General features: G+C 50.9%; 1 protein-coding gene and 1 non-coding gene across 3 annotated transcripts; both read right to left on the reverse strand.

The window, feature by feature from the left end:
* Positions 1–1,732: 1,732 nt before the first annotated feature.
* On the reverse strand, positions 1,733–24,944 carry FBXO31 (F-box protein 31). Of its 2 annotated transcripts, XM_068203176.1 has the most exons (10): positions 24,497–24,944; positions 17,345–17,416; positions 15,502–15,588; positions 11,327–11,403; positions 9,742–9,909; positions 9,022–9,096; positions 6,976–7,085; positions 6,163–6,316; positions 5,234–5,595; positions 1,733–3,975 (listed from the first exon to the last, which is right to left on the reverse strand). In XM_068203176.1, the coding sequence occupies exons 1-10, from the start codon at positions 24,873–24,875 to the stop codon at positions 3,753–3,755; spliced, it is 1,707 nt and encodes a 568-aa protein (XP_068059277.1). In that variant the 5' UTR covers positions 24,876–24,944; the 3' UTR covers positions 1,733–3,752. The 2 variants fall into 2 exon arrangements, with proteins under 2 accessions (XP_068059277.1, XP_068059278.1); XM_068203177.1 differs by lacking the exon at positions 15,502–15,588 and having other exon boundaries at positions 24,497–24,943.
* A 368-nt stretch (positions 24,945–25,312) lies between these two features.
* On the reverse strand, positions 25,313–25,385 carry TRNAM-CAU (transfer RNA methionine (anticodon CAU)). Its single transcript has one exon. It is a non-coding gene; the product is annotated as a tRNA-Met (tRNA).
* Positions 25,386–27,009: the final 1,624 nt, after the last annotated feature.

A 27,009-nucleotide genomic window follows, 5' to 3' on the forward strand; every position in this document is an offset into this window, starting at 1 on the left:
GGGAGCGCAGAATTCCCTTTTTCCCCAGCACACATTTCCTCAGGAACTGCCCTCCCACTGCTGCTGTCCCATTCCAGGGCAGCTGTAGCAGCACTGCTATTCACCCCACAATGGAGCTGACACCCAAATTTACAAACAATTCCATCCTTTTTCCTCCTCCTCAGTAAAATCCAGCCTGACAAATCCCCGTGGAGGGCAGCGAGTCCCCCACATCCACCACACCTGAGCGCAGCACATTCACAGCTCTCAAACCAGGCCCAAGGCACACAGACTGGAGCTTTGATGTTCCTCTTTTCCAGCTGGCCAAATCCATGTGTTTTGACAACACAGGGAGCAGGATGGAGGAGCAGAACCCATCCCCAGCACACTGAACCAGACACTTGTCCCCAAGTTGTCCCCGAGCCAGAATTCAGCTCCAGGTCTCGCAGTGGCCACTGGGGCTCTGCAACCTCCCTGCAAAGGCTTTGTTTAATCCAAGAGGCTCCTGCCAAGAGTATTCCTACCCCTGACAAGTTGTTTTCCATCCTCGCCAGCACTTTCCACCCATCTGGGATGAAGAAATCCAGCCAATTGTCCCCAAGATTTCCTGCAGAGCCAAAAGGACGAGGAGACGTCGGCAGCAGAGATTTATCTCCATCTGCAGGGCCCCGGCACACATTATCCCTGTCAACAGCTCTCACAACGATCCCAACGGGCTGCAAAACTGGGATTTGGGAAAGCAGTGGGGAATGCAGAGCTGTGCAGGGGGTGGAACAGCCTGTACCAACCATGAGCAAGCACAGCAAAGCCCTGTCCTGTCAGCACAGCTTCCCACGAGGAAAGGCAGCACTGGGAAAGCAGGAGCATCCTCACCACGGGGGGATCAAATCCAGACTGCCTGCTCCTAAATCTGTCTGCCCTTTCCCAAAGATTCCAGAGCTGGGAGTTTTAACTCCATGTTATCCTGCTTTGCTCTGGAAGCACTGGCAGAGCCACGCACAAAGGAACGGGCACAGGAGCATCCCAGCTTTCCCAAATCCATCCTCACTGGATGCCTTCCTCACCCTCAGCCAAACCAGGGGAATTTTCTTCTAAAATGCCACAAAAGCCTGCCAGGCTCGGAGCAGCAGAAGGTGAGAAAAGGCATCAGAGGAATATTAATACAACATTTGCTATTTCCTTTGCTCCAGACAGAATGAAGCCAGGGGGTTCCAGCAGTTTTCCCTTTAATCAGGAATTATCCTGACATTTTGAGGCCAGCCAGGTGAGTTATAAATAAAAAGATGCCACTACAGGGGCAAGGCAGAGCTGGGAAAATTCCCACAGGACATCAGTCTCCACCAAAGCCCTTCTCTCCAGCCAGCCAAGCAGGTTTGGCCATCAGGAGACCCTTGGCACTGCCACTGGAAAGGTTCAGAAGGGACAAAAAGCCTGGAGAAGAGCAGATGCACAACCTGTGGCAACAACAAACAGGTGACACCTTGCCCAGCTGACAAAAGACAGAGGCTACAGATAGATAGTACTTGGGACAGTGACTCAAGCCTCAGGTACTTGCAGGGCAATCGGTGCAATCTGGATTTTAATCTCAATTTAAAACATTTTAATTGTAATTTAAAAGCTAAAAGCAAAAATTATCAAGTCAGTTGTGTAAAACTTCAGGATTTTTTTGGTGGGGATGTTGAAGTGGGGAGGAATCTGCAATCAGAGCTACAGATCCAGCTGAAGAAGAGCTGGCTTTAGGGACAGGCAATGGGAACAGCAGCCCAAGGGCACATCTCCCATACCTTTGGGCTGTTAGAACACAAGGCAGAACTGCAGCAGCCTAACAGCAAATTCCAAGATAAACAGACCACTGAGATACCAAATAAAGTTCTAATCATAGAACCATTTAGGTTGGAGAAGATCTGAGATTGAGTCCAACCATTAACCCAGCACTGAACATCTTCAGCTGTCCCAGAAACCTGCACCAAACTGGAAACCTGTCTGCAAACCAGGCAGGAGCTCTGCACAGAGCTCAGCAGCTGCAGCACGAGGCTGGCATGCCCCATTTCAGCTCCAGGTCCCCTCTCTGCCCACTCAGCAAGGCACAGAGAGCAGCCTCTCCCTCTCTCCCAGCCCTGTGTGATCCCAGCTGGCTCTTCCCTCTGCAGGAAAGCCTCTCACAACCACCCTGCTCTTCCCAGCTTATTCACCAGGCCTGTAAGAGCTCCTCACCCCCAACACTGAGGCAGGCTTGCCACTCCTCACAAAGCTGCAGGAAACAAAGCAAAAAGTGCCCAAAATCACCTTGAAATTCCCAGAGGTTTGGAGAGCTCTATCCAGAGAGACAGGAATTAATCCTGTGAGTGACACGAGCTGCTGCTCGCTGTCTCTGCTGGAGCCTGGCTTCTCACACAGCTGAGGGAACACATGAGAGCCAGAAATGGCAAAAAGCCCTTGTGAGAGTGAGAATAAAAGCTGCTCACAGGCACTGGAACCAGGCAGGGATTGAAACTTCCCCACAGAAGGGGCCTGAAACCTCCCAGCACAGGTACAGAAACATTTACAGACCTAAAACTGCAGAGATGTAACGGCAGGGGTTTGTTAGACACTGGTCTGGGGAGAAGAGAGGGGACCTGGAGTTTGTCATCACAGCCAGAGGGCAGCTGCAACAAAGAGTTGTGTTAGTGCTGATGGTTTCGAGCACAACTCACAGCCTGGAGAGGAGCACTGGCCAGGATTTTCCAGCACAGCACAGTCTAAAGGGAATCTGCTCCCTTGCCTGCAGCACACAATTCCCACTGGAGCTCAGATCTGCCACAAAACCATCTGGGATCAAACAAGTGCAACTCGAAAGGGAAAGAAGGGCTCTGTGAGTGGGGCAGCAGCACCCACCACCCCAGGAGCCAGAACAAGCCAAACAGTACAAGGACAACCCCTTGTCACTCTGGACTCTGAAGGGCAAACCTGAACAGGAATGGCAGCCCTGGGGTCACACAGAACCAGTGACATGTGGCACCCTCTGCTGCCCCTCTGGTGGGCTCATCTCACAGCTGGGTTTCTTTTGGCTCTTTCCTGTGCCTTTTCAGACCCACTTCACAAGATGTGAGAAAATCTTTCAGGTACAAACCAGTCTGAACACGTCAGAGCTTTTGCAGTTTACACCCATCTCCGGCCCCACACCCAGCTCCTGCAAGGAGAAAAAAAATCATCTCAGCTCTCAGGAGGGCACCCAGACCTGGGGCTCCAGGAACAGCACATCCATCAAGCTCCAGAAGCCAGGACAATGCTGCACACACTCATCTGCAGTGGGGATCCTGCCCTGGCTGAGGGAATTCTCCAGAGGAAACCACACACTGCAATTAGCAAGGATGGAGGTATCACACCAGCCCCTCCTGGCAATGCTGCACCCACAGAAAGGTTTCTGGAGAGGAGGATGTGCTTTGTCACTGCCTGTTCCTCTGTCCAGCTCTCACCAGAAGTTGGTTTTGTCCCAATACATTCTTTGTTTGCACTAAGGAAGGTCTGTTCCCTCCTCTGCAGGATCCCTTCAGCTCTCCAAAGCACAGACTGGGAAACAAGGACTTCTGGGGAGCAGCGTGGAGTGGCAGAGAGGAAAGGGCAGTCACGGATGTCAGAAGTGGGATGTGTGCACGTTTGGGGTAAAAAGGCATTATTCAAAGTGCATGCTTCTATCCAGAGGTACCGAGAGCGAGGACTCCCTGCCCCAGCCCCGGCTGGGGAGCGCAGCAGCCTTTGCCACCCCGAGCCCTGTCCTTCACCACAAACACTCATCAAGTAGCCAGGGGCTGAATGTTCTTGAGCATCTCATCAAAGGCCTCCCGGGAAGGTGCCTGGGCGTTCTGGAAGGACACCTTGATGCGGCTGTAGAGGCTGAAGGATTTGAGCTCCAGCCAGATGAAGCCGAAGCGGTCGTCATCGAACAGGACAAACACCCCCGGCGTCCTCTCGGGGCTGGTGAAGCCGTGGCCAGCAATGAGCCCTGTCCCGTAAAAACTGCCAGGGGATGAGGACAAAACAGGTGTGAGAGCAGCCAGGATCACCCAGGATTTAGTTAAAAAATCAGCACAAAACTCTGATGAAGCCACTCTGCCCGGTGTGGCAGAACAGCGAGGTTTACACTCGGTTTCTCTATTAAGACAAGGAACTCCCCGTTGCTATTTGCAAGGTTCCTGCTTTGGGTTATCCTAATTAGGACCTGCACACCAAAGCTGAGTTTCTCAGTAGTTCAGCCCCCAAATCCATCTGAGATTAACTTGTGCAACTCAAGGATTAGCACAGGCTCAATCCTCCCAGGAAAGCAAAGGCATGTTGAGAGCGTGAGCAGAGAGGCAAAACTCAAGGGAGAGAAAAATCCAAAAAGCAGAAAAATCTACCAGGACCTGAGGAGGAATAAAGGTCAGTCAAAGCTCTGAGCAAGCAGCAGGTGGAGCAGGGCTTTATCCAAACACAACTGGGCTGTGACAGCAGGAGCCTTCTGGGATTAACCAGCTCTGGGTAGGTTTTTCCATGAGCACAGATGTTTGGCTGAAGGTCACCTGTCTAAGCCTCAGCTTTTGGGCTCTTTTTCCACACTTCATTTAGTGTGCTGCTTCACCAACTCCAGCTCCCATTCAGCACAGCTCTCTGCGGGCCTGCACCTCCTGCTTGGGGTGCTCAGCACTTACCAGAGCTGCCCCAAGGCACCCGAGGCCAGGGAAAAGTGGGAGAGAGCACTGTGTTCCCACAGCCAAGGGACATGAATGACACACACAGGAATGGGAAGCAGCTTGAACAGGTCTAAATATATGAGCTGGGTAGCCCTGGGACAAAACACAGCAAAAAAACAAAAAAAAGGGGGGTGTGTGTGTGGAATTCAGGAGAGGTGCCAGCTTCTGAAGTAAATCTAGCAAGGAAGTAGGATGGCAGATGACAGCGTGGTGAGAGAGGGAACAAACCAAAGTGTGGGAAATTGGGCAGCAGAGGCAGGAACCAGAGATTGTGGATTCCACATGCCTGGAAATGTTCAAGGCCAGGTCAGACAGGGACAGGAGCAACCTGGTCTAGTGGAAGTCTAGTCCCTGCCTATGGCAGGGGTGGAACAAGATGGGATTTTAGGTCCTTTTTAACCCAAACTATTCTGGGATTCTGTGAAACCTGAGCCCAAGGGGCTGGGAGATCCATAGGCAGGTAAAGGGCACACAATTACAGGACACACCTCAAAGATTCCCCCTTCCCTTTCAAAAAATGCATCGGCCATAAAACCACCAGTTACCAGACTCGGCAGGTCCGGGGATAATCCTCATTCCTCGATATCACTCCCATGGGCAGCACGAAGGGCTGGGAAGCTGGGGCCTTGTCCTGGGTCGTCCCCTCTGCCCCAGCTGCAGTCTCTTCTCCCTCAGCACCTTCTCCTCCCAGGGGGCTGGCAGGCTGGGAGGCAGCCTGCTGGGAATGCTCCTTCTCCTCCTGCCGCTGCTCCCGCTCCTGCTCCTCCCGCCGGACCTGCTCCTGCACCTCCAGCACAATGCGGGAGAGCTCGCTGAAGTCGCGCAGGTTCTCGATGTCAGGCAGCTGCAGAGGATGTGCCAGGTCTATCTCCACAGTCTGCTGTCCAGCTGGGATGTTGGGATCTCCCTAGGGACAGGAAGGAACAGCACGGCTGCAGACACCAGAGCTACAGAGCCATCACCTGAACTTCTTAATAGTTCACCCTGTTCTACAATCACCAAGCTGGCAATAAAAAAAAACCCTGCTTGGATCTTTTCTGCCATCTCTGTTTTCCCCTTCCCAGAACCAGAACTTTAAATCAAAAGCTGTATTTGCAAGGGTGAAAGAAAGTCAAAGCTGCAGCTGCAGAATCCCTCCCTGCAGGGAGGAAAGGAGCTCCCCTGCCTGACTTCAGTGAAGAGCTGCCAACACCTGGTACCTGCTCCTCACACACACACTGGGGATCTCCAGTGACCTGCTACCAGCTGCTCACAGAAAGCAGCTGGAAGGGAAAGGAAAGGAAGGGGAAGCCAGGAGCAGCTTGGCAGAGAGCAGGTCCTGGTCACTCTGTGTGCGCTGAGGTTCGCCCAGTGCCACCAATCCCCACGGGGAACAGGGCTCGAGCTGCCAGCTCCCAGACAGAAATCTCTCCTGCACATCCATGGCTCTGAGAGCACTTTCACGAGCACCTGAGAGAAAGGAAAACGCACTCACAGTGATCTTGGTGCCCTTGGCTTTCTTCCCATGAAAGCTCAGCATGACAATCTCCAGCCCGTGGCTCCCGTAGGTGCCTTTGAAGAGGCCTGGCTGGATGAGGTCCTCAGGGCTGCTGGGGGGGAGGTAGATGCGCCGGTACGTCAGGCAGTTGCTGTGCAAGACAAAAACATCAGAGAAGTCAAGAAAAAACCTCTACCCAGCAGCAGTGTGTTTGCATTCTGCTCCTCCAGCAGCTTGGGGATGTTGTCAAGACAGGCAGGATCTGTGTTTGCAGTAAGCCCAGGATTTGCTTTAGAGCTCTGCAAGCACTTCCTCCCTCCCTGTGCTGCTCTCCCCACCATCTTCGTGAGCACACCAGGAGATTCCTGCAGCAAGGAAACTTCCTCAGCCCTTGAGATTCCTAGAGAACCTGAGAGTGAAGCATATTTAAACATCTGCTACAGTGAGATGGCTGCTAATAGAAGCTTGGAGAGCTGGTTAAAATCCCCAGTTTCTCAGGGACTCTCTAATTCCTGCACTACAAAGCACACTGACTAATATGGATAATAACCGGACACTCCTTGGGATCGCAGGCATTTGCTCTGTCTTCAAATTAAACAGAGTTAAATGGCTCAAAAGCACCTTACTGTGCATGGTTATTGTGTAGAACTTGGAATCCTATTCCTACTGCTGTCATTCCAGCTCATCTCCCTGTACAGCTGGGAAGCACTGCAGAGACACAACATTCCTCTGGCTGTGAAAGCCCATGGAAAACCCCATTTCGGGGAAAAATGCTCCAGAGTGTGCTTGTGAAGGTGCAGCAGCCCTTACTCATATTGGCTGGTGTAGATGAACTTCATCAGGATGAGCTCCTGCATGTGTTCGTGGAAAATGTCTTCCAGAGTCCGACCCCACTCCTCCCTCAGCCACGTCCGGAATTCCTGCAGCACAAGGAGAAAAGAGGATGAGGTCATTTCAGTGATGTGCCCCAAGATGGCTTCACTGTGCGACCCTGTGACAGCACATTTCACTGGCAGAGCCACAGACAGGGCACATCCTCTGCCAAGGACAGGGAAACGTGGCTGGATTTGGGAACAAGCACATGTTGGCTTGGAAATATGCTGAACAAGCAGTGATTATGGTAACTGCCAGCGATTGCACAATAAACAGGCTCCCCTTCAAATAAATCCCAGGTAGAAGCATAAACCTCCTCAGAATAAAGGCATGAGCATGGCCTGTCACTGCAAAGTAGCTCATCTACTCTTTCTGTCACAGTAACTCATTTGTGTGCCCACAAGCTGACTCCTGTGCCCTGTCCTGACACGCTCAACATAAAAGAAAAAAGCTTTTGAAAAGCAGAGGGTTTAGGAGGTTAAATCCTGCTGATTTAATACTGATGCATCTAAATCCAATGGGTGCTTTGAAAGCATCTCCTGAAGTACCCCAACTGCAGCTCTGACAAGTTAATACCCTGCCATGAGTTGGTGTGATAACAGCTTACACTGAGATAGCAGCCTGCCAAGTGAGATTCCAAACCTGCCTCCTTTATCTTCCCAAGCCAGATCCTCCAATTTCCATAATGCCACGCACACTTAACGTGGTGCTTTGAAAGTATTAAAGCATTTCTCATCTGCTCCAGCACCAGAAAACACTTAACTAAACCTTTCATCCAGCTGTTTCCCATTAGCAGACAGACATTTTACAGCATTCCTCAGAAAGCAGCTGAAATAACAGATTTGTCACGTGGAACCAGCTGGAAGCAAACAGCAGTACCTGGCACAGGTATTCATCCTGCCATTTACACCTGCATTTAAACCACAGGTATTTCAGTCAGGAATCTGCCTTGCTGGGTAGGGCTGACAGACACAGGAGAAGCAACCAAATGAAGCTTTTAATCCCTCGAGCAAGGCAAGCAGTGGGAAGGTGCCTCTCTGACCAGCAGGTATCCAAGTGCAGCTGGTGCTCACTGTGTTTGAAAGATCTTAATTACACAGACAGCAATGCCACTGAGATCAGTGCCTGGAGTGCTGCTGATGTCCAAGATGTGCTGCTGAGCCTCCCTGGACAGGTCTGCTACCAAAACAGGAGGAAGCTGCTGGGGCTCAAAGAGCACCTTGACACAGAAAACTGCCTGAAACAGGGAATGAGCCAAAAGCTCCCAGCCTGGGGGTTCATCCATGCCCAATCACACAGAAACCAGAAGGGCACTTCCCAGGTTCAGTCCTAGTGTAGTATAAACTGCTGTAGCATTTTGGGTGCATTTGGTGCTTACATTTGCACAAATAAAATCCTGCAAATGATGCAGGCCTTTGTGTTGTGTTTAATAAATTATGGAACTCTGAATAATCTTTGAGAAGTGGGGCCTGCACGTGACTGAGCAGCAGACATGAAAAAGTGTTATCCTCAAGTGTATCTAGCAGACAGTAATAGATGCTTGATCAGACAACATGAGCACTGAGTGAATGATGGTAATAACATTACATTTTTACATACAGCAAAAGCATTTTGACAGCAGAAAAGAGACTGTCTCCGCAGTAAGGTGGGCAAACCCAGTGTGAGATAGGACACCTTTCTATAGGACAACTTGTTATTAAAAACTAGCAGTGTTTCTCTGTAAGACAGATATATGATCTACTGACACACAGGACAATTTTCAAGACTTTATTGGTGTGATCTCCAGGTGCCAATATCACTCCATACCTACCATAATGCAAAAACAATTACTGAGTTTGAAATAAGAATTGACAATTGGATAATAACTGAATGGTTAATATTCACCAAAGTAGATTTTAGCCTGTTACCCTCCAGCAGTGAGAGCTGGCCTCAGGGAGGAGGACACACAAAGAGGCTCAGTGAGAGCCCTGGCAGAGCACTCACCTCCTGCCTGCCCCCTGACATCCGGTGGTGATCTGTCTGGTTGCACTTCGTGGAGAACTCGTCCTTCTTTACAATCTGTGGTTACCAGGGAGGAGAATTGAACAGGTTACACACCAGTTTAGAGATGCTTGGGATGATGCAGCTAAGACTGCTCACAGTAAATGCTTTACAAAACAAACATTACTGGATTTACTGCAACAGAGAAATCATTCACTGCTACAGAACAGAGAAATAAAAGCAATAAAACCTCAATGCACTCTAATGAAAATAACAGTTTTAAGCTGCTTCCCTATTTCAGAGTCCTCCTTTAAAGAAAAACAACCTGTCAGGAAGCTTTTCAAAGCATCCAATGGATGCTGCATCACCTTCTCAAGGCCTCACTGTGGAGAGAGCTGCAGAACAGGTCTGTGTGTGCCTGGGCACCCTCAGCAGCTGCCCAAGGCCAGCTTACACATCCTTTCCCCAGCCTGTGCACATCCTGGTGCTCCCAGCCCAACAGAAAACAGCACAACAGCCTGGCTGTGCCATTGCCAGGGAACAAATCCCGAGCAGGGAACAGCCCACACAACTTGTCAGACACATAATGAGTGTAAAGCTGGTGCCCATGCACACAGCAGGGTGCTGAAAGCCGTATCTCTGAAATAAAATTCTCCCAGCTTTCTGATGAATCCACTTCCAGAGCCAGAGTGCACGCACGATGCTGAGGGAGGCAGAGCTCACCTGGATGTGGCCATTATGAGGTCCCTTGTGGCCATACATGCACTCCACCGTGGCACTTTTCCTCTCCATGAGGTGGATCCTGAAGAGGGGCTTGAATCTCATGGGATCATCCACATGAGGGTCATGAGGGGGCAGGTACATCCAGCCAATGATGAACAAACCATCCACCTGCACAGGGACAGGACACAGAGCCCATGGCATCAGCTCTGCAGGATTCCTTCGGAGTCCGCAGCAAACTCTGAGGCCTCTGGTGGCCCAGGAGCTGCAGAACAGTTTGCTGCATTCCCAAACAGCTTTCCAGCCATTAACCCAGACCATATGCACTCCCAGGGTGAAGAGGGCTTCTTTACAAGGCCTCCTGCACCACTGGAAAAAGCTCAGGCCTTTATTGCTGCAAATGACTTGCCTGGAGTGCAGGATCCAGAGGGAAAGACCACACAGCAAGTCACACTCTAATTGGTTTGAGAGCTCCTGCTGGCAGATATTCCAGCAGATGAATTCTGCTTCCCATGACTACCCCTGCTTTTTGGATGAGGAATTATTTGGCTTTGCTATTCAGAGAACACAGGAAGCAACGCTTTCCTCTGCTGAGAGGCACAGCCCCCTTCCTGCACACCTACCAGAATCCCTTCCCTCAGGGCCTGCAATTCCAGAGGCAGGATATTCTCCAAAGAGACAGACCTGAGACGAAGGCAGGGCAGTGCCACAAAGTCTTTATGAGGTCGCAGGGGAAGTACGGATGCAGCTGGATGCCCTCTTACACCAGTTCAGGCAACAGAATCTTGCAAAACCCAAAGGCCTCGTGATTTGTTCCGCTTCGAGCTGGCAGCTGTTGAACCTTGGTGCAGAGGACAAGGGCTCCGGGCAAACTCCTGGCTCAGCCCTCACAGCTCAGAGTCAATTGTTGTTCATTAACTGCTCTCCCAGCAGCACCAGAGCTGCCAGGCTCCACAGGTCTTGCACCAGAGTCACTCTACACCTGATGCACGACTCTTAGGGCTGGGGTAAAGGTTTGCCAACCACACAACTGCAAAGCCCTTTGCAAAAGGTTCAGCTGCAGGCAGAGAAAATGAAGTCAATGAACAGACTCCTGTGCCAGCCACTGGAATACCAGTGTCAAACTCCAAATCAAGCCTTTCCCTCAAACACTGATCATGTTTTCTACCTGCTCCTGGGGCTGTTTGGTGTGGAGCTGAAATATAAAAACTGTCTGGAGAAAGGTGGTGATGATGAGAATCCCAGAACCATTCAGGCTGGAAAAGAGCTCCAGGACCATCGAGTCCAGGCTGTGAGCAATCCCCATCCCCACCCACAGCAACGAGTGCCACATCCCCTCCAGGGATGGGGATTCCACCACGAGCAGCCCCCTCCTGTGCTTAACAACCTTTCCTGTGAAAGAATTCCTCCTGATGCCTAACCTAAGAGAAACCAAGACAGAACCACGGAGCACCCTCTGCGTCCAAATCACTCCCTTGAGGGCTGACTGTTCAGACTCTTTAGTGGTCTGGGAAAGGCTGCCAGGAGTGGAAAGTGTGAAAAAGCAGCTCTGAGCCCCCAGAAGGCCCAGGCTGAGGCCCTCACTCACCACCACGTTCAGCAGTCCCCCGTAGGGCCCGATGTCCGGCTGCCACAATCCCAGGATGTGCCGGTAGCGGTGCAGCACTGGGGAACAGGGAGACACTCAGTGAGCACATCCAGCCCGGGAACTGGGATTTTGGGAATGAAAACCCTGCTGCCAGGCTGCACACAGCACCCACAACTGCATTTCCTCAGGAAGAGTGATTGTGTGCAAGCTGAGCCCTCCCCCAAGCTCACGCACATTTATGTTCTTTATTCCTGGCCCTGTGGAAGGGCAGAACCACCTACCTCAGCAGGAATTCCCAAAAAACTTTTGCAACACAGTCCCATTAATGCAAACCACACGATATAACCAGAGCTAAAAAACAAATAAAAGCATCTGCTGCCTCCGGTTACCAAAAATGCACTCGATGCTTCACACTGCAAAGCAACAGAAAATAGGGAAGGGCAGGAAGGTAGGAAGGAACAGGGAAATTGTAGGATTTTGAAAGCATTTCACTGCCTTGTGTAGACAAACTTGGCTTCAGAGTTAAGCATCCCTAGAAACAGCCACTGGGAGCACGGAGAAAGCACGTGGATCACTCCAGCTTGGGAATCTGGTGGTGTGGCCACGTCAGTCACGGCCTTAAAAATGCTACAGAAGCAGCTACACCTCAGCAGTGCCCAAAAGCTGCTTCCAAAACCTACTCAAGATCTACTCCAGCAGTTAAGGCTTCCCTGTTTCTCATCTCGGAGCCAGCTGTCCCTCCAATCCCACCTAAATAGAGGAATATTTTCAGCAAGCAGGAAAAAAGGGCTTTTACAAAATGATCTTAAACCTCCTGTCGTGAGGAAAGCTGAGAGATGGGACCTGCCTCCAGTCCTTACACAGCCATTCCTCTTGTCCATCTGTTTTCCTCACAAGACCAGTAACCTTCACAAGAAGGCATTACACAGCCTGGCATTTTGGGCAGGAACAGCAGCATGGAAACCTCATTGTTTCCAAGAAGATGGCAAGAAGATATTTCACTGATATTGCACATGTCCATGGCCACCTCAGAAGGGCACAGTAACTCATTTAAACCTCCAGGACTGGCTTGAATAATAGGGTTGGGCTTGCATCAATTTAAAAGAAGAATTGTGTCTCAGTGCAGCTGTTCCAGCAGCTTTGTTGCATTACTTATTTCAGACAGCAAGAACTACAGGAGTGGTTTTATTCCACCGAAAGCAAGAATTTCCACAGGAGTTTAGGATGGCAGGGAGGGATGTCCAGAGCTGCTGAGCTGGAGGAACCTTTTTCCTGGGCAGTAAACAACTTCAGACTGGCCTGGTTTCACCCAGGGAAGCAAGTGCAGCACAAACAACACTAAGGCAAGCAGGCAAACCCCATTCCCAGCTCAGTAATTACACATTAATTAATGGGATGAGCTGTTCCACCCACCACACTCTGACTTCTACCCTGTCTGCCACAGACCTGATAAAACCCAGCCTTTTTTAAATGTATTGTTATTTTTTAGGACAGAAAACAAAGCTATCCCAGGGGGATGGGGATGTCCCTCCTAGCCCAGCTCCTGTCAGGAGCAATTTCAGGAAACAGAGCTGAGTTCTGGATACAAGAGGCCAAAAAAAAAAAAAAAAAGCCATTCACTTCCAGAACTTACTGGGGAAAATGCTGGTGCTTGGCCAAAGGCCCAAACAAGTCTCAAAACACAGCTCAGTTTTCAAGCCTGGGCTGTCTCTGAGCTCCAGCAAAACAGCAGCTAATATCAATTGCAGGGAAAACCTGATGAATTCCAGCTCTGGCTCTTCCTGGTAGGAGACAGGATGGATCTGGCAGTTGTTTCCCTTTCTGCTCCTCGAAAGAAAACAGCACTCGGGTCTTTCTCCAATCTTTTCCACTGCCTGTGCTCTGTCCTGGAGAAGCCTCTTGCCTATCCAAACTTCTGAGTCCACATCCTGCCAAATGAAACAAAACCAGATCCACTGGATGCTCCAGGACAGGCTTCACCCAGCCTGGATATTCCCCACGTTCCATAAGCAGCTCTGCACACCCTTCAGATGGGAAGGGGGCTTGAATCCAGCTGGGAATGGGCTTGGAAAAGCAGGGAATGCCAAGCTCCCACTGACAAAAGGCTGCCTGGGGCATGTTCTGACCAGGAAAGACCCAATCCACTGCAATTCCCTCAGATTCCTGGGATGCAGGAAGGTCTATAGAAGCAAAATGAGCTGGAACATGTAAGCAGTGCCCTGGCTGGTGATACCTGACCTGCTCATGGGAAGAGCTCAGAGTAATCCAGGTGAGCTTACACCCCTGGGGAAAGTGATCTGAGCTCACCTGGCTGACCCTGCATGAACAGGAATTAGGGAAGAGTTCCATGGAAAATCCTGACAGGGGAAATGGGCCGTTGCAACTAAAACCACATGGGCTCAGAACCACAGAAAAGACCTCTTAAGATCACCAAGTCCAACCATCCAAGCTTTTCCCCAAGAGAAAAGGGGCACACCAGAAATTTGGGGCTGGAGCTAAAGAAATAACAACTGAGGGAACAGCACTAAATGCCATTAAAGTTTGGAGCAAACATCCCGTCTCCAAAGGAATCCACCTTGCAGCTTGGACTTTCTTCTCCTTCCCTCCAACCCCAGAACACAGCTGGTGCTGACAGGTTACCAAACCCAAAACTTTGTCCCAGTTCCTGCTGTAGCCCTGCTGCTGGGCTGTCCTGACTCACATTAAAGTCACCACCTCCCCTGCGTGGCCCCTGCTCAGCTCTTCCCGCAGCACAGGGAATTCTGCAGCATCCACTCATTAATGTGTAGGAAAAACTCCATTCCCAAGCAGCAGTGAGTTAGGAACTGGAGTCTGCCAAACTCTGCAGACCCAAAGGAGCATCAGACACAGCTCAACACCCCCTCCAAATAAACACCAAATAGTCCTGGCTTCCTTAATTGATTTAAACTAATCAGCCCTTCCCCCTCAATTCCTGCTGAACACTAAACTCCGAGGGTTTAACTATTCCTCCCTCAACACAACCCGAGGAGGGGAAAAAACGGTTATCCAAAGTGAGGAAGGCAAATCACAATGTTTAAAACATTAGCAGAACGTTTCCTAGAGAAAGAGATGGTGCTTAAAAGGATTCAGTGTGCAGGGAGGGAATTACTGTGGGAACACTCAGCATTTCTCACTGGAAAGCGCTGTGGACTTCACCGTGGCTCACCTGAATCACAACAAAGCTCTTTGCCAGTCCAGGGCTGCCTCTGGGAGGCCTCACCAAGGCATCTGAATACTTTCCTCAGAGAAAGGAGCAATTCCCAACGAGCAGAGTGAGTGCTCCTGCTCTGTGCAAAGAGATCCTCAAAGAAGCACCTCAAAAAAACCCAACACGCCTCAGTGCCCGCCCTGCTCACGCTGCCGCCCCGCAGGGTCCCAGCGCTCCTGTGACACACGCCAGCCACTGTCGGAGTCCAGCACATCCCTCTGGCTGCCCTGGTGGCTCGAGACCCTGGCAGGGGGCTCGGAGACCTTGGCACAAAGTCAAAACCACCTGTGGCTTTGATTTTAGCCCGTGGAAAAAGCTGCCAGTTTTGTATGAGGAATTACAAGCCACAAGGGTTTGAGTGGTGCGGTAGTTGAGTTAACACAGGGTGAAAAAGTGGAATTTTGGGGTTTTTAGAATGGGGTTCAGGGGACAAGATGGAGGGATTTGGGCATGTCCTAGCCTTCTTCTCCTTCTTCTTGCCCTCCATGTCTTGCTGTGATGGTGACACTTTTCTATTGGTTTAAGGTAGAGACACACTGTCTAACATGGATGATAGATACTGGCACTATATTGTAAACAGAGTATACGTAATTTTGGGAATAAAATGCAAACGCCGCCCGAGGCAGCACACAGAATGCCATGGCCTCCTTGCTAGATGGAGCTCAGCAGGTCAGAGAAAGAATGTGATAGATAAGGGAAAATAAACAACCTTGAGAAGCTGATCCTACACATTTCAGACTCCTTTGGCTGCACGGGCTGGGAAACGAGGACTTTTACACTCTCAGGGTCATCCCAACACCGCAGACTCCGAGAAGCCACCACTGGTGGCACCTCCCTGCTGTCCCAGGGTCAGCCCCAGTGCTTTGCTCCAAGGCAGGGCACACTCCATGCAGCAGCCCGGGCGTGCTGGGTGCAGGAAGCAGCAGCAGCAGCAGCGGGTACGTACGGCAGGTGTAAACATCTCTGTACTCCATGTGCTCGTAGTCGGGCAGGATTTTCATAAAACGCCCCGACTTCACCCGTGGGTTTATACCTGAACAGACAGAGCAGGGTGAGTGCCAGCAAACTCTGCTCCACTGGGATCAGCAAACACTTCCGTGGACCTGCACCAACCACGCAGGGAAGTCCTGCTCTCTCCTGAGTTTGCTTCCAGTTGTTTCCGTCACCCTCAGCCTCATGTGAGCAGGATTTCTCACACAGAACTTGTTCCAGATTCCCACAGACATTATTTATAAATGGCATCCAGTGAACTCCAAGTGGAATCAAAATCCTTCCTCAAACTCTGCACTGCTGCCTCGAGAAGAACAAGTCACTCCATGGGCAGCAGCCCAGGCCTTGGATTAGTTCTGCTTTCAGGCACTTGAGCTCAGTTCCCATTTTCCCACACCATTTCTCACAGAAGCACACTCAGGGAATGGAAAAGTCCATGCAGTAATCCCAAATTAACTCCTCTGCAATTAAAGAGGTTTATGGGCCAGTAGATAAAATGGAAACTGCTCCTGGCACAGGGGAAAGTGCAGAATCTGAGCAGAGGAGCTGAGGTGGGGCATCCTGAAAGCCAGGAATAGCTGCCAAGCATTCCCACTTTGGAGTAACCATCCATGCTTGGGATTGCTGGGTGGGTACAAACACAGACCTCCCACAGAAGGGCAGGAAAGGCCATCTCAGGGGGGCTTCTCACACATCAAGCGTGACCCTTTGCTAATGGATGCCATGGATTTGAAAACTACTCATGGAAACTTAGGTGTGAGACAGATTTATTGCAGGTTATTAAATAAATAACCTGATTACACTCTGGAAAGCTGGAAACAGTGGGAATATTTAGGAAAATATCCCACAGGCTGGCCCTCTCCTCAGCCTCCCTGCCCACAGTCATGGCTGGGAGATACTGGGCTGGAGAGTCACCACTGTCCTGAGCCAGTAGGGCCATTTTTACCCACAACTTGTGCATAAAAAACACTAAATATCACTTTAGGATCTCTGAACCACAGAAGTTATGCAGTGAAAAGGACTACAGGCCACGAAGAGGTGTTGTGCCACTCAAAAATGGCAATGAAGTGCTGAGATCTGAGCTGGTATGTGCTGTGTGGCTGCCACCACACAAAGATATGGGATTAAATGGGAATTAAGGGAGGCCTGGAGGGTTAATGGGACACCTCTGGGGACATCTGTGTGCTGGCTCAGCATCACTCAGCCCTCCCAGCCAGGAAAATGAGGCAGTTCCATCCCTAGAGTGGTGTGCAATAGGGAAAGAGAGATATTAGGTGATGAAATAATCTTCCTGTGGATGCTCAGCATGTCTGTTAAAGATGGGATTAAAGCCCTTCTGCCTTTAAGATCAGTGCTTGAGGTCATTGCTACTTCAAGGTTCTAAAGGGTCCCACACCCACAGACATTCCCAAAACACAGGCACCTCCTGCCAGGCTCTCTTCCTTCAGGGAATGCTCATCCCTTTCCCACTCTCCTACAGCCATTTCCTTTCACTGTGATCAAAGCTTAGAAAAAAAAAAACAACCTGTTAATTCCTTAGCAAGATCTGAAAATAGCAAAACAGGATGAAAGCCCCTCATTAAAAAAATAAATTCCATCCTCTTTTCCCACCAAAGGACTGGGAGGCACAGAAATCCCGAATCTTGGTATTAAATATAACTCCAAACATGTCAACTTCCCAATGAAACCCTTGCAAATCAGTCTGAACAACTTCTGCCATCAAAGTTTAATAAATACTCAACATTTCTGTGCTCTCAAAATTGGTATTAAGGAAGATTTGGATTGGCTTCATCACTTACGTTTGGCATAAACATCTTGACAGGACACTCCTGTGATCTCCAGCTTCCTCAGGTTTTCACACACTCCATATTCTGCAACAGCACAGGAAAAAAGGATCAACTCTGGCACAAAAAGGTTTGGAGTCTTGACATCAGCTACTGAGATCGGATTTGTGCTTTCTTGAAGCTGCCAAGGCAGACCAAGAATCTGATTTTTTGCTTTAAAAAACGGAGGCGATTCCGTTGCAGATTCCAAGACGTTTCACAAGCAATGCCTGCAACAAACACAGCATAAGGCACAAACACAGCCAGCAAAGTCCCAGCTGCTCACATCTCGGCCAGGAGGAGTGTGAAATGTGGGAGACATCCCCATTCCAGCTGGGATTGTGTGCCTGTTCCCAGCAAATCACTGCTGTGTGCAGCAATTATCTACTCTCACTGAGGTACCCGACAGGGAAAACTGCTTATCAGGATCCTAAAGGAAAGGTCACAGGCTCAAAAAAGAATGAAACAGACATAAAACAGGCTCCAGCATGTACAAATACGGTTACACTGAAAGCAGATCAGATTGAGACAGGGCTGCTGTACAGTCTGATGCCTTTGATTGCTTCCAGAACCCCCCGGAAACAAAGGGACTTGGAGATCTCGGAGCAGCTTTGAAGCAGAAAATGAGATTCTCTCCTTTCATTTTCAGGAAGTCAACGTTGAACTTCTAGGAAATTAAAAAAAAAAAAAAAAAAAAGAAAAGCAAGTGCTAATGTCTTGATGCCCGGAATTCTCAGAAGAGCAGAGGGAGGAAATGAGAGGAGGGAGATCCCAAAAAATCAGCAGTGACAATGCCACCCTGCTGCAGTGACCCTGACAGATTTCAGTACAGAAAAGTGCCCTCCTTGACATCAAAGACATCAACAGCACAGATCAAACAGCAGCTTTCCTCAGCAGCACAAACACCTGCCAGATATTTGGCACAAAACTGTACCTCTGCAGGCCCTCATCAAGTCATTAAATACAAAATGTATCCTCAGCTGAGCATCCTTGAATCAACAACTGTGGCTGTGAAGCAGCACCTAATGCTGGAATCCTGCTGCAGGAGAGAACTCGGGTTTCAAATAGGAGAAAAGCAGGAGGTTCCCTGAATTAATTCAGCCTCCTCCTGCCTATAAATACAAGCACACGATGAGAGAGGTTTACTGGCAGCCTGTCTCCAGGGAATACACATCCTGCACACTCTGGCCAGGCAGCAAGGTGAGGAGGGCACAGGGCACAACAAACACACTGCCCTCCATCAAAAAATGCCAAGGGCAGTGGCAGAATTCCTGCTGGCTTCTGTAGGCAAAGCCAGAGGAAGCTCTGAGGGTTCTCAGCCCCAGGGTGGGCTGGGGAAGCACAATTAGCAGAGCTGAGCTCGCAGGAAGAACAGCCCAGCACAAACAAACCATTCAGTGCTGGGGCTGTGCCAGCTGAGTGCTGCAGATCCATGGAACCACAGCTCCACGGGAGCCTGGCAATGCAGAGCCAGCCTGCCAGAGCCCTCCAGGCTTCCCAGCACTGCCCTGCACGTGAGAGAGAGATGGGTAAATACAGCCAAGGGATAGAAATACAGCCAAGGGATGCAGGAACAGTGTAGAATGTCTTCAGCTGACTGGAAAGTCCTTGGAAAAGGGCAGGAACAGCATGGCTTGGGAACAGGCAACTCCTGTGCACCTAAACAAAACTCACTTGGCCCCAGTGATGCCTCAGGTTTGAGCTTTTCTATTTTTCACATTCTGTGCTGCTTTAGAGTGCAGTTCTGAATTTCATATCAAGGGATGGTGAGCTCTCTGCACAGAGCAGGGAGACAAAGCAATTCCTTCTCCTGCTGGGCACCAAGGACAAAGGATCCAAATCTCAGCCCAAGAGCACAAACAACGTGGGCTGGAGAGAGAAAAACAAGCAGGATGGGACTGCGTGGGCTGGAGCTGGAATGGGACAATGAACTGCAATGTGCCAATGGAGCAGAGCTGATCACAGGGAGAGCCCCCGGGAGCGCTCGTGCATTTTGGGACCATTTGGGTTCATCTTGGGTGCAGCCCTGGCTGGGCTCTGGTGCTGCCCAAGGTGGATCCATGGAGGAGATCCTTTTGATCAATCCCTGCTTCATTCTGTAACTCTGCCCAGCCTCTGTTCCAGCTCAGCCCTCACAAGGCATCACCAGGACAGGTGAGACGAGCCCTGGCCACTGCAGGCAGGGAAGGGATTTGTACTGCAGGGCAAAGGGAGGAGACACGTGGAGGATCCTTCCCAAGTGGAATCTCCAACAGCACCAAGAGTGACATTCCCTCTTCCCACAGCTTCCCAAAGCCTTCTCCCTAATCCATGAATCCCTGGAGTGAGTGCCATGGGAGATCCACCACCAGCAGGCACCTCCAAATAACAGGGTGGGAAGGGATTTGATGGCAAAGCTTCATGCAAGGGCCCCTGATAACCTGCAGTGAAATTATATGAAAGCCAAACCGTTATTGAAGTGGTTGTAATTCCAATCTTACCTGGAAAGATTCAAAAAAACTCCTCCAAATAAAACAAAAATTTAGGATTTCTATATTGCTACACGCTATTTGTCACTAGATATCCAAGAGATATTATCAAGAAAAAAATAATCTCATCCTAATGTGCTTTAAGACTCATTTTATAACTAATTCTTATTCTGTTTTGGTCAGCAAACAGCTAGAGAGAGTGAAAATGCCACAGTGATGGCTGAACTCCATAAGTACATTACTGCACCTCTTCTGACCCAGCTGCTCATACCAGCATGGCCATTTTATGGGAAAAATCAATCTTCTGGCTCACAGTGCCTAAAAAAAAGCCCTCCAAATATCATAAGCAAGAAAAGGTTTTGACCCATCTCCTTTTAACCCAGAAGGCAAGAGGGACATAAATTAACAGCAACTAGAGCTTCAAGATAATGAGAGAAAAATAAAACTGGTAAGGTTTTCTTTACAGAGAACAGAAATCCCTTTCCAAGAAAGATCTGAAGGGCTTGAGTTTCCTGGAAAATTCCACTTCACTGCAATTAAATCTATTTTAAGGAAATGTATCTCAGAGTAAAGTATTTTTATTTTAATAGTCACCGAAATTCACACCCTTGGAAAATGGCTACTTAATCCTGCTTGCAAAGCAAGGATGGAAATTGGTTTTCAGGTTCCCACTGACCAGCTGGAAAGGCTGCTGGTTTATAAGGAGTGCTGATTTCCCAAGCACAGGGACATGCTGCTGTTTCCATGGTCACATGCACGGGATTTGAAGGACTTGGAAAAGCAGTCTCCATTTGGTATCAGCTGCACTAACACTTCTGCAAGTGGCATTTATCCCTGCCCTGCTCCCAGCACTCCCAACCTCACATTCCCTGCTCCTCCCCAAGAGAAGCTGTGCCACTTTCACCCTGCATGGACTATTCTGGAGTTTAAAAACAAGCAAGGCTCTTCCTTCCCAGGTTGGGAATAACCCCTGTGCTTACATCAAAGCCCAAATTCCTGCTTTCCTGCTGCCCTTCCCAGCATGGCAATGCCAGGGAGCTGCTGGAAGCCGGGTGTGCACATCCACAATTTTGAGGAAATGAGGGTGTCTGGCAGAGCTTGATCCCCTTCACCATTACTGAACTTCCACTGTGGCCTGGCTAATCAAATCTTCCAATTATCCCTGGATAAATGCATGTTCACAAGGCTGGACATAGAACAGAGAGGATAAAAACTCACTGGATTATTCCAGATACCACAGAAATGGGAGATTCTCAGGTAAGCAGCTCTGAAGTACCAGGTGGACAAATTTGGAACTGGCTTCTTGTTTCCAAAGGCTGAGCAATCAGATGGAAACACACCCAGTCCTCTCCCAAACGCACCCATTTGTGGAAACCCTAAAGCAGAAGGTGGGCAGCTTCAGCTGTGCAGCTTGCAGACAGGTCTGAGACTCTCTGAAGGGTGGCTGAGAGTGCTGAGCACCTGCCTGAGCAGTGAGGAACAGCCAACCACTGCCAAACTGGAGTTCAAAAGCCTGGAAAGGTCATCAGAGATGAAGAAAAGCCACAGACTAACACCCCACACAACGTTTTCACCTCACACAAAGGGAGGTTGGAGCCTTGTGACTTATGAAAGCCACCTTCACCAGGGCACAGCACTGCAAGAAATGGTTCCTGTTGTGGCAGCATTTGTGCATCAGCTCCTGCATGGATGCCTTGGAGACTTTTAAGAGCTGAACCCCACCCAAAAGTCTCCTTACTGAGTGTACAAACCACATTTCCCACCCTTCTTTCCACACAACCTGAAGGTCACAAACTTCAGCACCTTGGTTGACATTTTCCAGCAGGCCCAAAAGCTGCTGGAGGTTGCTTTCACAAACAAAAAAGCCTTTTCTTCCTGCTCTAGAACTGGTTATTCTGCATTGCTGGTCTGTTCCCAGCTGTTCTGCTGCACTTGCCCTGTTCTGGTTAAAGATGAAAGCAATGAAAGATTAAAAATGGACTACAAGGTGTTAATCAAGGTAGGTCAGGCCACCAGCCAGGGTGACACGAGCTTTAATTCTGCTCCTGCTGCAGAGACCAGCAATCTCCTATTTATAGAAAACATGGAAGTGACTGCAACCTCCCCCTGCCAAGGAAGCAATCCAGAGACATTGTTTACCTCAAACAGTTGCAATGATAAAAGGACAACAGCTCTGCCAGTCGTGTCAGTGTTACACAATCCCCCCTGCTTCACCCCAGCTCCCCACCAGCAGCAAAAGCCACTCCACTTTCAGGCAGACAAGTCCTCTGGACACTTGGAATAATCACAGCATGTTTTCAGACTGATCTACAGCTGGGCTGGCCCAGAGCAGGGCAGAGCAAGACATCAACACTGCACGGACTGAGGGCTCCATCCAGCTTGGGGCACAGCCAGGCTGCTCCTGCCCAAGGGGGAGGGAGAAAACGGCCAAAACAAAGCCCGGCAACAACAGCTTCTCCCAGAGAAGCTTCTCTCTGTTCTGATTATTCCAGGATTCTTTCCTGCCTCTGCACTGCTCTGCACTCCTAAAAACAGAAGTGGTTTTGCACATGTAGCTGACAGCAAGATGAAGTTTCCCAGCTACTTCTGGAACATCGCGCTGGGTTCGGATGATCCTTGTGGAGCCCTTCCAACTTGGGATGTTCTGTGATTCCATGATCATCAGGAGGCTTCAGAGAGAATAAAGCAGCAAGGCACATGTGCTCCTGCTCTGTTTTTAGGACATGCAGCCTCACAACAAGGCTGAGGCAGACACAAACACTGAGCTCAGATGGGAATTGGTTTTAGAAAAGATTACAAAAACCGATGACATTTTATGTTTACGTTTTATGTTTGACTATCACACAGCCAGCAGTGTATGGCTGTGCAGAAACACGGCACAGAATATTTTAAGTTTTAAATGTGTATTTATTGACCAACACCTGATCTTTACCTATAAAATAATGCCCAATTTTATACTCATGTGTTCAACAACTCAAAGTTACAGTCCTACCTCAGCAGAGAATGCAAAGCACCACAAACAGACTGAGAAGTCCAGCTGAGGAACTGCTTGGAAAACCAGAGCTGGTTAAAAGTTTCAGAATCAGTTTCACCAGGGCAGGAAGATTTTGGCCAGGAACTGCCCCTTATCTGTTCAGCACAGCTTGGGCACCTGCCTTTGGTACAGAATCCTCCTCAGCCACGGCAGCAGCCACTCTCTGGCACTGCTTGGAATGGCAATGCTGGGAAACTGGAGAAATTACAAATGCAAAGAGAATCAAAGTTTGGTTTATACACCTCTCACCTGGCAGTTAGCTAAGGGCATAGACAAAAGTGCTGTCTTGATACCTTCCCTTCCTGACCAGGTTAGTTTTAGCCATACAAATTCCACTGCTTCCTTCATTTCCTTAAATTTCAGCTGAGCTTTTGAACATGGCTTTATCCATTGGAAAGAAAATCCAAGGAGCAGACATTAATTTGATAAATAAATGTAAATCCTCATCAGACCTAATTCAGTAGGTCTTTTTTCCAAGCCAACCTAGCCTAGAGTTAAAAGTGACACAGATTTCTATATACACATTTTGCCAGGATCATAACCTATTAAAATAATTAATCAGTGAAGTTTTGCAAACCATTCATCAAACACAGAAATCTCCATGTCACTGGAGAGAAGTATTAACACCATTTCATTAGCCTGTCTCTTAAAACCAGTGTTAAATTATCGGGACAATGCTGAATTATGAAATAATGCTTTGGTTTACATTTTCCAGGTGCAGCCTTTGTGCTGTCCAAAGGTTCTTGGACAGTGCTGACACGACACAAATTCATTCCTGCAAGGTTTCAGGCATTCCAGCAGATCCCACTGCAGGCAGCCGCTGACATTCCCAAAACTCCCATCCCCGTGTCCTCACTGGTATTAAAAGCAGAAAGCAAACAGGAAAATACACATGACTTCATGTGCTGGCAGCAGGAGCCCCTGGCAGGATGGCAGCGTTTGGAGAGAGGATGAGCACAGCCTTGGGAGGTGGGACAGGACTGAAATAAACAGAGGACAGAGAGCCACACCGGTGGGAGGAAGAGGATGAGGAGTAAGGAGGGAGAACCGCGGCCTCACAGAGGAAAAAAACACCTCCCAGGCCTTCACATTACTGCAGCACAGCATCCTTGCTCCAGAGGACTCCTGGAAAAGGCACACCCGAACCTGGAACCTCTCCACACTGGCTCTGTGCTTCCCCAAAGGATGCCCTCACCCAGGCCCGGCCTCCTCGGGACCCAGCTCCCGGTGTATCCCCCGCGTCCCCAGGAACCCCAAGGTCCCCCCTTTTCTTCCCTGCTGCAGGGGCTGAGCACTCCCTGTCCTCGGGATTCCCCAGGGACACGCTACACGGAGGCAGCATCTCCCAGGGCCTGCTCCCATCCCATTCCTCCGCGGGACAACCCCAGCTCGATGCCCTTTGCCGCAAGTCAAGCGCCACCACCAAGGCAGCGTGTCCCAAGGGACCCGAGATGCGCCCCCTTCTCCAGGCCGCACAGCCCGCACCCCAAATCTGCGCTCCGTCCCGCAGGGAAACGCCCGTCCTGCCCCAGCCCATCCCCTCTCGCACCCTCCTGCACCCTCGGGGCCGCTGCCCGCGCCTTCCCCCCGCAGCCCCGGGCCGCGCACCGCTCGGGCGGGCGGTACCTTCGCGGCAGCGCCGCCGCCAGATCGTGTCGGTGCGGAGGATGCGGCGGAAGGTGCTGCAGACTCGGGCCAGGCTGGGCAGGTCGGTACCGGGCAGGGAGCCGAAGATCTGCACCAGGAGCTCCGGGGGCAGCTCCAACAAAGACAGCGGAGCCCGCCCGGCCGGGCAGGCCTCGACAGAAGGCGGCAGGGGCCGCCCGCCTTCAATGCGTTCCGCGGCTTCATCGTCCTCCGTGACGCCGCCGCCTCCCGCTTCCTCGGGGTCCGTATCGGTGTCGGGCTCGCTGTCGGCGGCGCCGCGGCGCTGCTCCCTGGCGGCGCCGCGCCGGCGGCAGCCGCGGGCCGGCCCCACGCCGCACAGCCGGGCACACACGGCCATGGCCGCCGCCGCCGCCGCTCTGACCGCGGCTCCGGGGCGCGCCGCCGCGCCCGCCGCGGCCCGTGCCCGCCGCCGGCCCCGCCCACCGCCAAGCCCCGCCAATCAGCGCCGCCCACCCCGCCGCTAGGCCGCGCCTACCGCGCGGCTCCTCCAATCAGCGCCTCCTCATCCAGCCGCGCCACGCCCCCGCCGGTAGCGGGCGCCGGGTCCCTCACCGACACCACCGGCGCGCGGCCCCCTAGCGGGCGGACGGGCAGCGCGCACGGCGGCGCCGGCGCCCGGTAACGGGGCGAGCTGCGGGCCGCTGCAGGGCTGGGGGCGCGTTCACCGCCTCCCGTCCCGCCTCCTGCTCCAATTCCATGGGAAAAACAGACATTCCCTTCCCTCGGGAAAGATTGGCTGTGGGAGGGGAAAAAAAAAACGGAGGAAACCATCTCTGCCCCGTGTGAGGATCGAACTCACGACCTTCAGATTATGAGACTGACGCGCTACCTACTGCGCTAACGAGGCTCCTCGAGAGCCCGCCTGCGCGCAGGGCTCTTGGTCCTGCGCCTCCGCCTCCCGGCCCTTCCCGGCGCTCGTGTCTTCACCGCCATTCCCGCGGTGCTGCCTGAGAAATCCATTTCCTTACAAAAATCTCATTTTCTGCACCTCTTTTGATTGTTCCGTTGTTTTTTCCCCCCATTCCTTCTTTTCCCTGCTTTTCTGATAGTCAGACCTCAGATTTTTTTTGCAAGTGGTTCCTCCTCCCTACGGCGTTGCACACGAAATATCTTGGGTTTTGTCTTTTTTTTTTTTTTGTAATTTTTTTTTTTGGAAATGGGTCCTTTTTATTCCATGTTGTTCCGCAAAACAGCTGCAGAGTCCTTTGGGGTTCCTAAGCATCCTCGTGCTGCTGGCCAGGAATAGACTGTGAGGGCTGCGCTGACAGCAGGCTCACGAGGAAATCAAGTTGCTTCCACATAATTAACAAAAATTAGAGCCAGCCTCGTTTGCTGTGAAGAGACGCTGTTCAGCTGGGGTTTCTGCAGTGGAATGAGCTCCCTGCTCTCAGAGAGTGCTCAGCACAAGAGGGTCCCCAGTGATGCTGGCTGGAGTGCTGCCCTGAATCCTAATGGAGAGGCCTCACCCTCAGCGAGGGTCCCAAGGATGCAGTCGCCATGACAATGGAGCAACAAATCCCCAAACTGGCAGAAGACAGGAAAACAGGGATTTAATTGATGCAGAAAGCCTGAGAGCATCGCTCACGAGAATCGCTGCAGGGAGGCTGCTCTGCAGAGCAAGGAGCTGGCAGAGGATGAAGGAGGAACAGACCTTTGGACACCATAGAATCCCACAATGGTTTGGGTTGGAAGGGACCTTAAAATCATCCCATTGCACCCCCTGCCATGACAGGGACTCCTTTCACTGTCCCAGGCTGCTCCAAGCCCGGTCCAGCCTGGCCCTGGGTATTTCCAGGGATCCAGGAGCAGCCACAGCTGCTCTGGGCACCCTGTACCAGGGCCTCAGCACCCTCATAGGGAACAATTCCTTCCCAAAATCCCATCTCAATCCACTCTCTGGCAGTGGGAGCCATTCCCGGTGTTCTGTCCCTCCATCCCTTGTCCCCAGTCCCTCTCCAGCTCTCCTGGAGCCCCTTTAGGCCCTGGAATTGCTCTGATCTCTCTCTGGAGCCTTCTCCTCTCCAGGTGAGCACCCCCAGCTCTCCTAGCCTGGCTCCAGAGCAGTTTTCCCAGATTTTGGAGCACCCCTGGCTCCTCTGGACTCTCTAGCAGCTCCACATCCTCCTTACGCTGAGGGCTCCAGGGCTGGACACAGAGCTCCAGTGGGATTTCATGAGAGCAGAGAAGAGGGGAGAATCACCCTCCTCATCCTACTGCTCCCAGTCCTTCTGAGTCCCACCAGACCAGACGAGATGCTTGAGCTGCCCACAGATTTTGCCAAGGGTCTGACGGGCAGCTGTTGTTGTCAGGGTCAGGAAACCCTGACGGGGTCCGGCTGGACGTGGGTATGGGATGATGACATGACGAGTCCAGGCTGCCTGGCTCATGCTACAAACAGCATTGCTCCAGCCCTGGGATGAGTAAATGCTCGGCTTCTCCCAGGCTGAGCCGCTGCATTCCGCCCCCGACTC

This window comes from Anomalospiza imberbis, chromosome 12 (genome assembly GCF_031753505.1).
Source record: "Anomalospiza imberbis isolate Cuckoo-Finch-1a 21T00152 chromosome 12, ASM3175350v1, whole genome shotgun sequence".
Taxonomy (NCBI): domain Eukaryota; kingdom Metazoa; phylum Chordata; class Aves; order Passeriformes; family Viduidae; genus Anomalospiza; species Anomalospiza imberbis.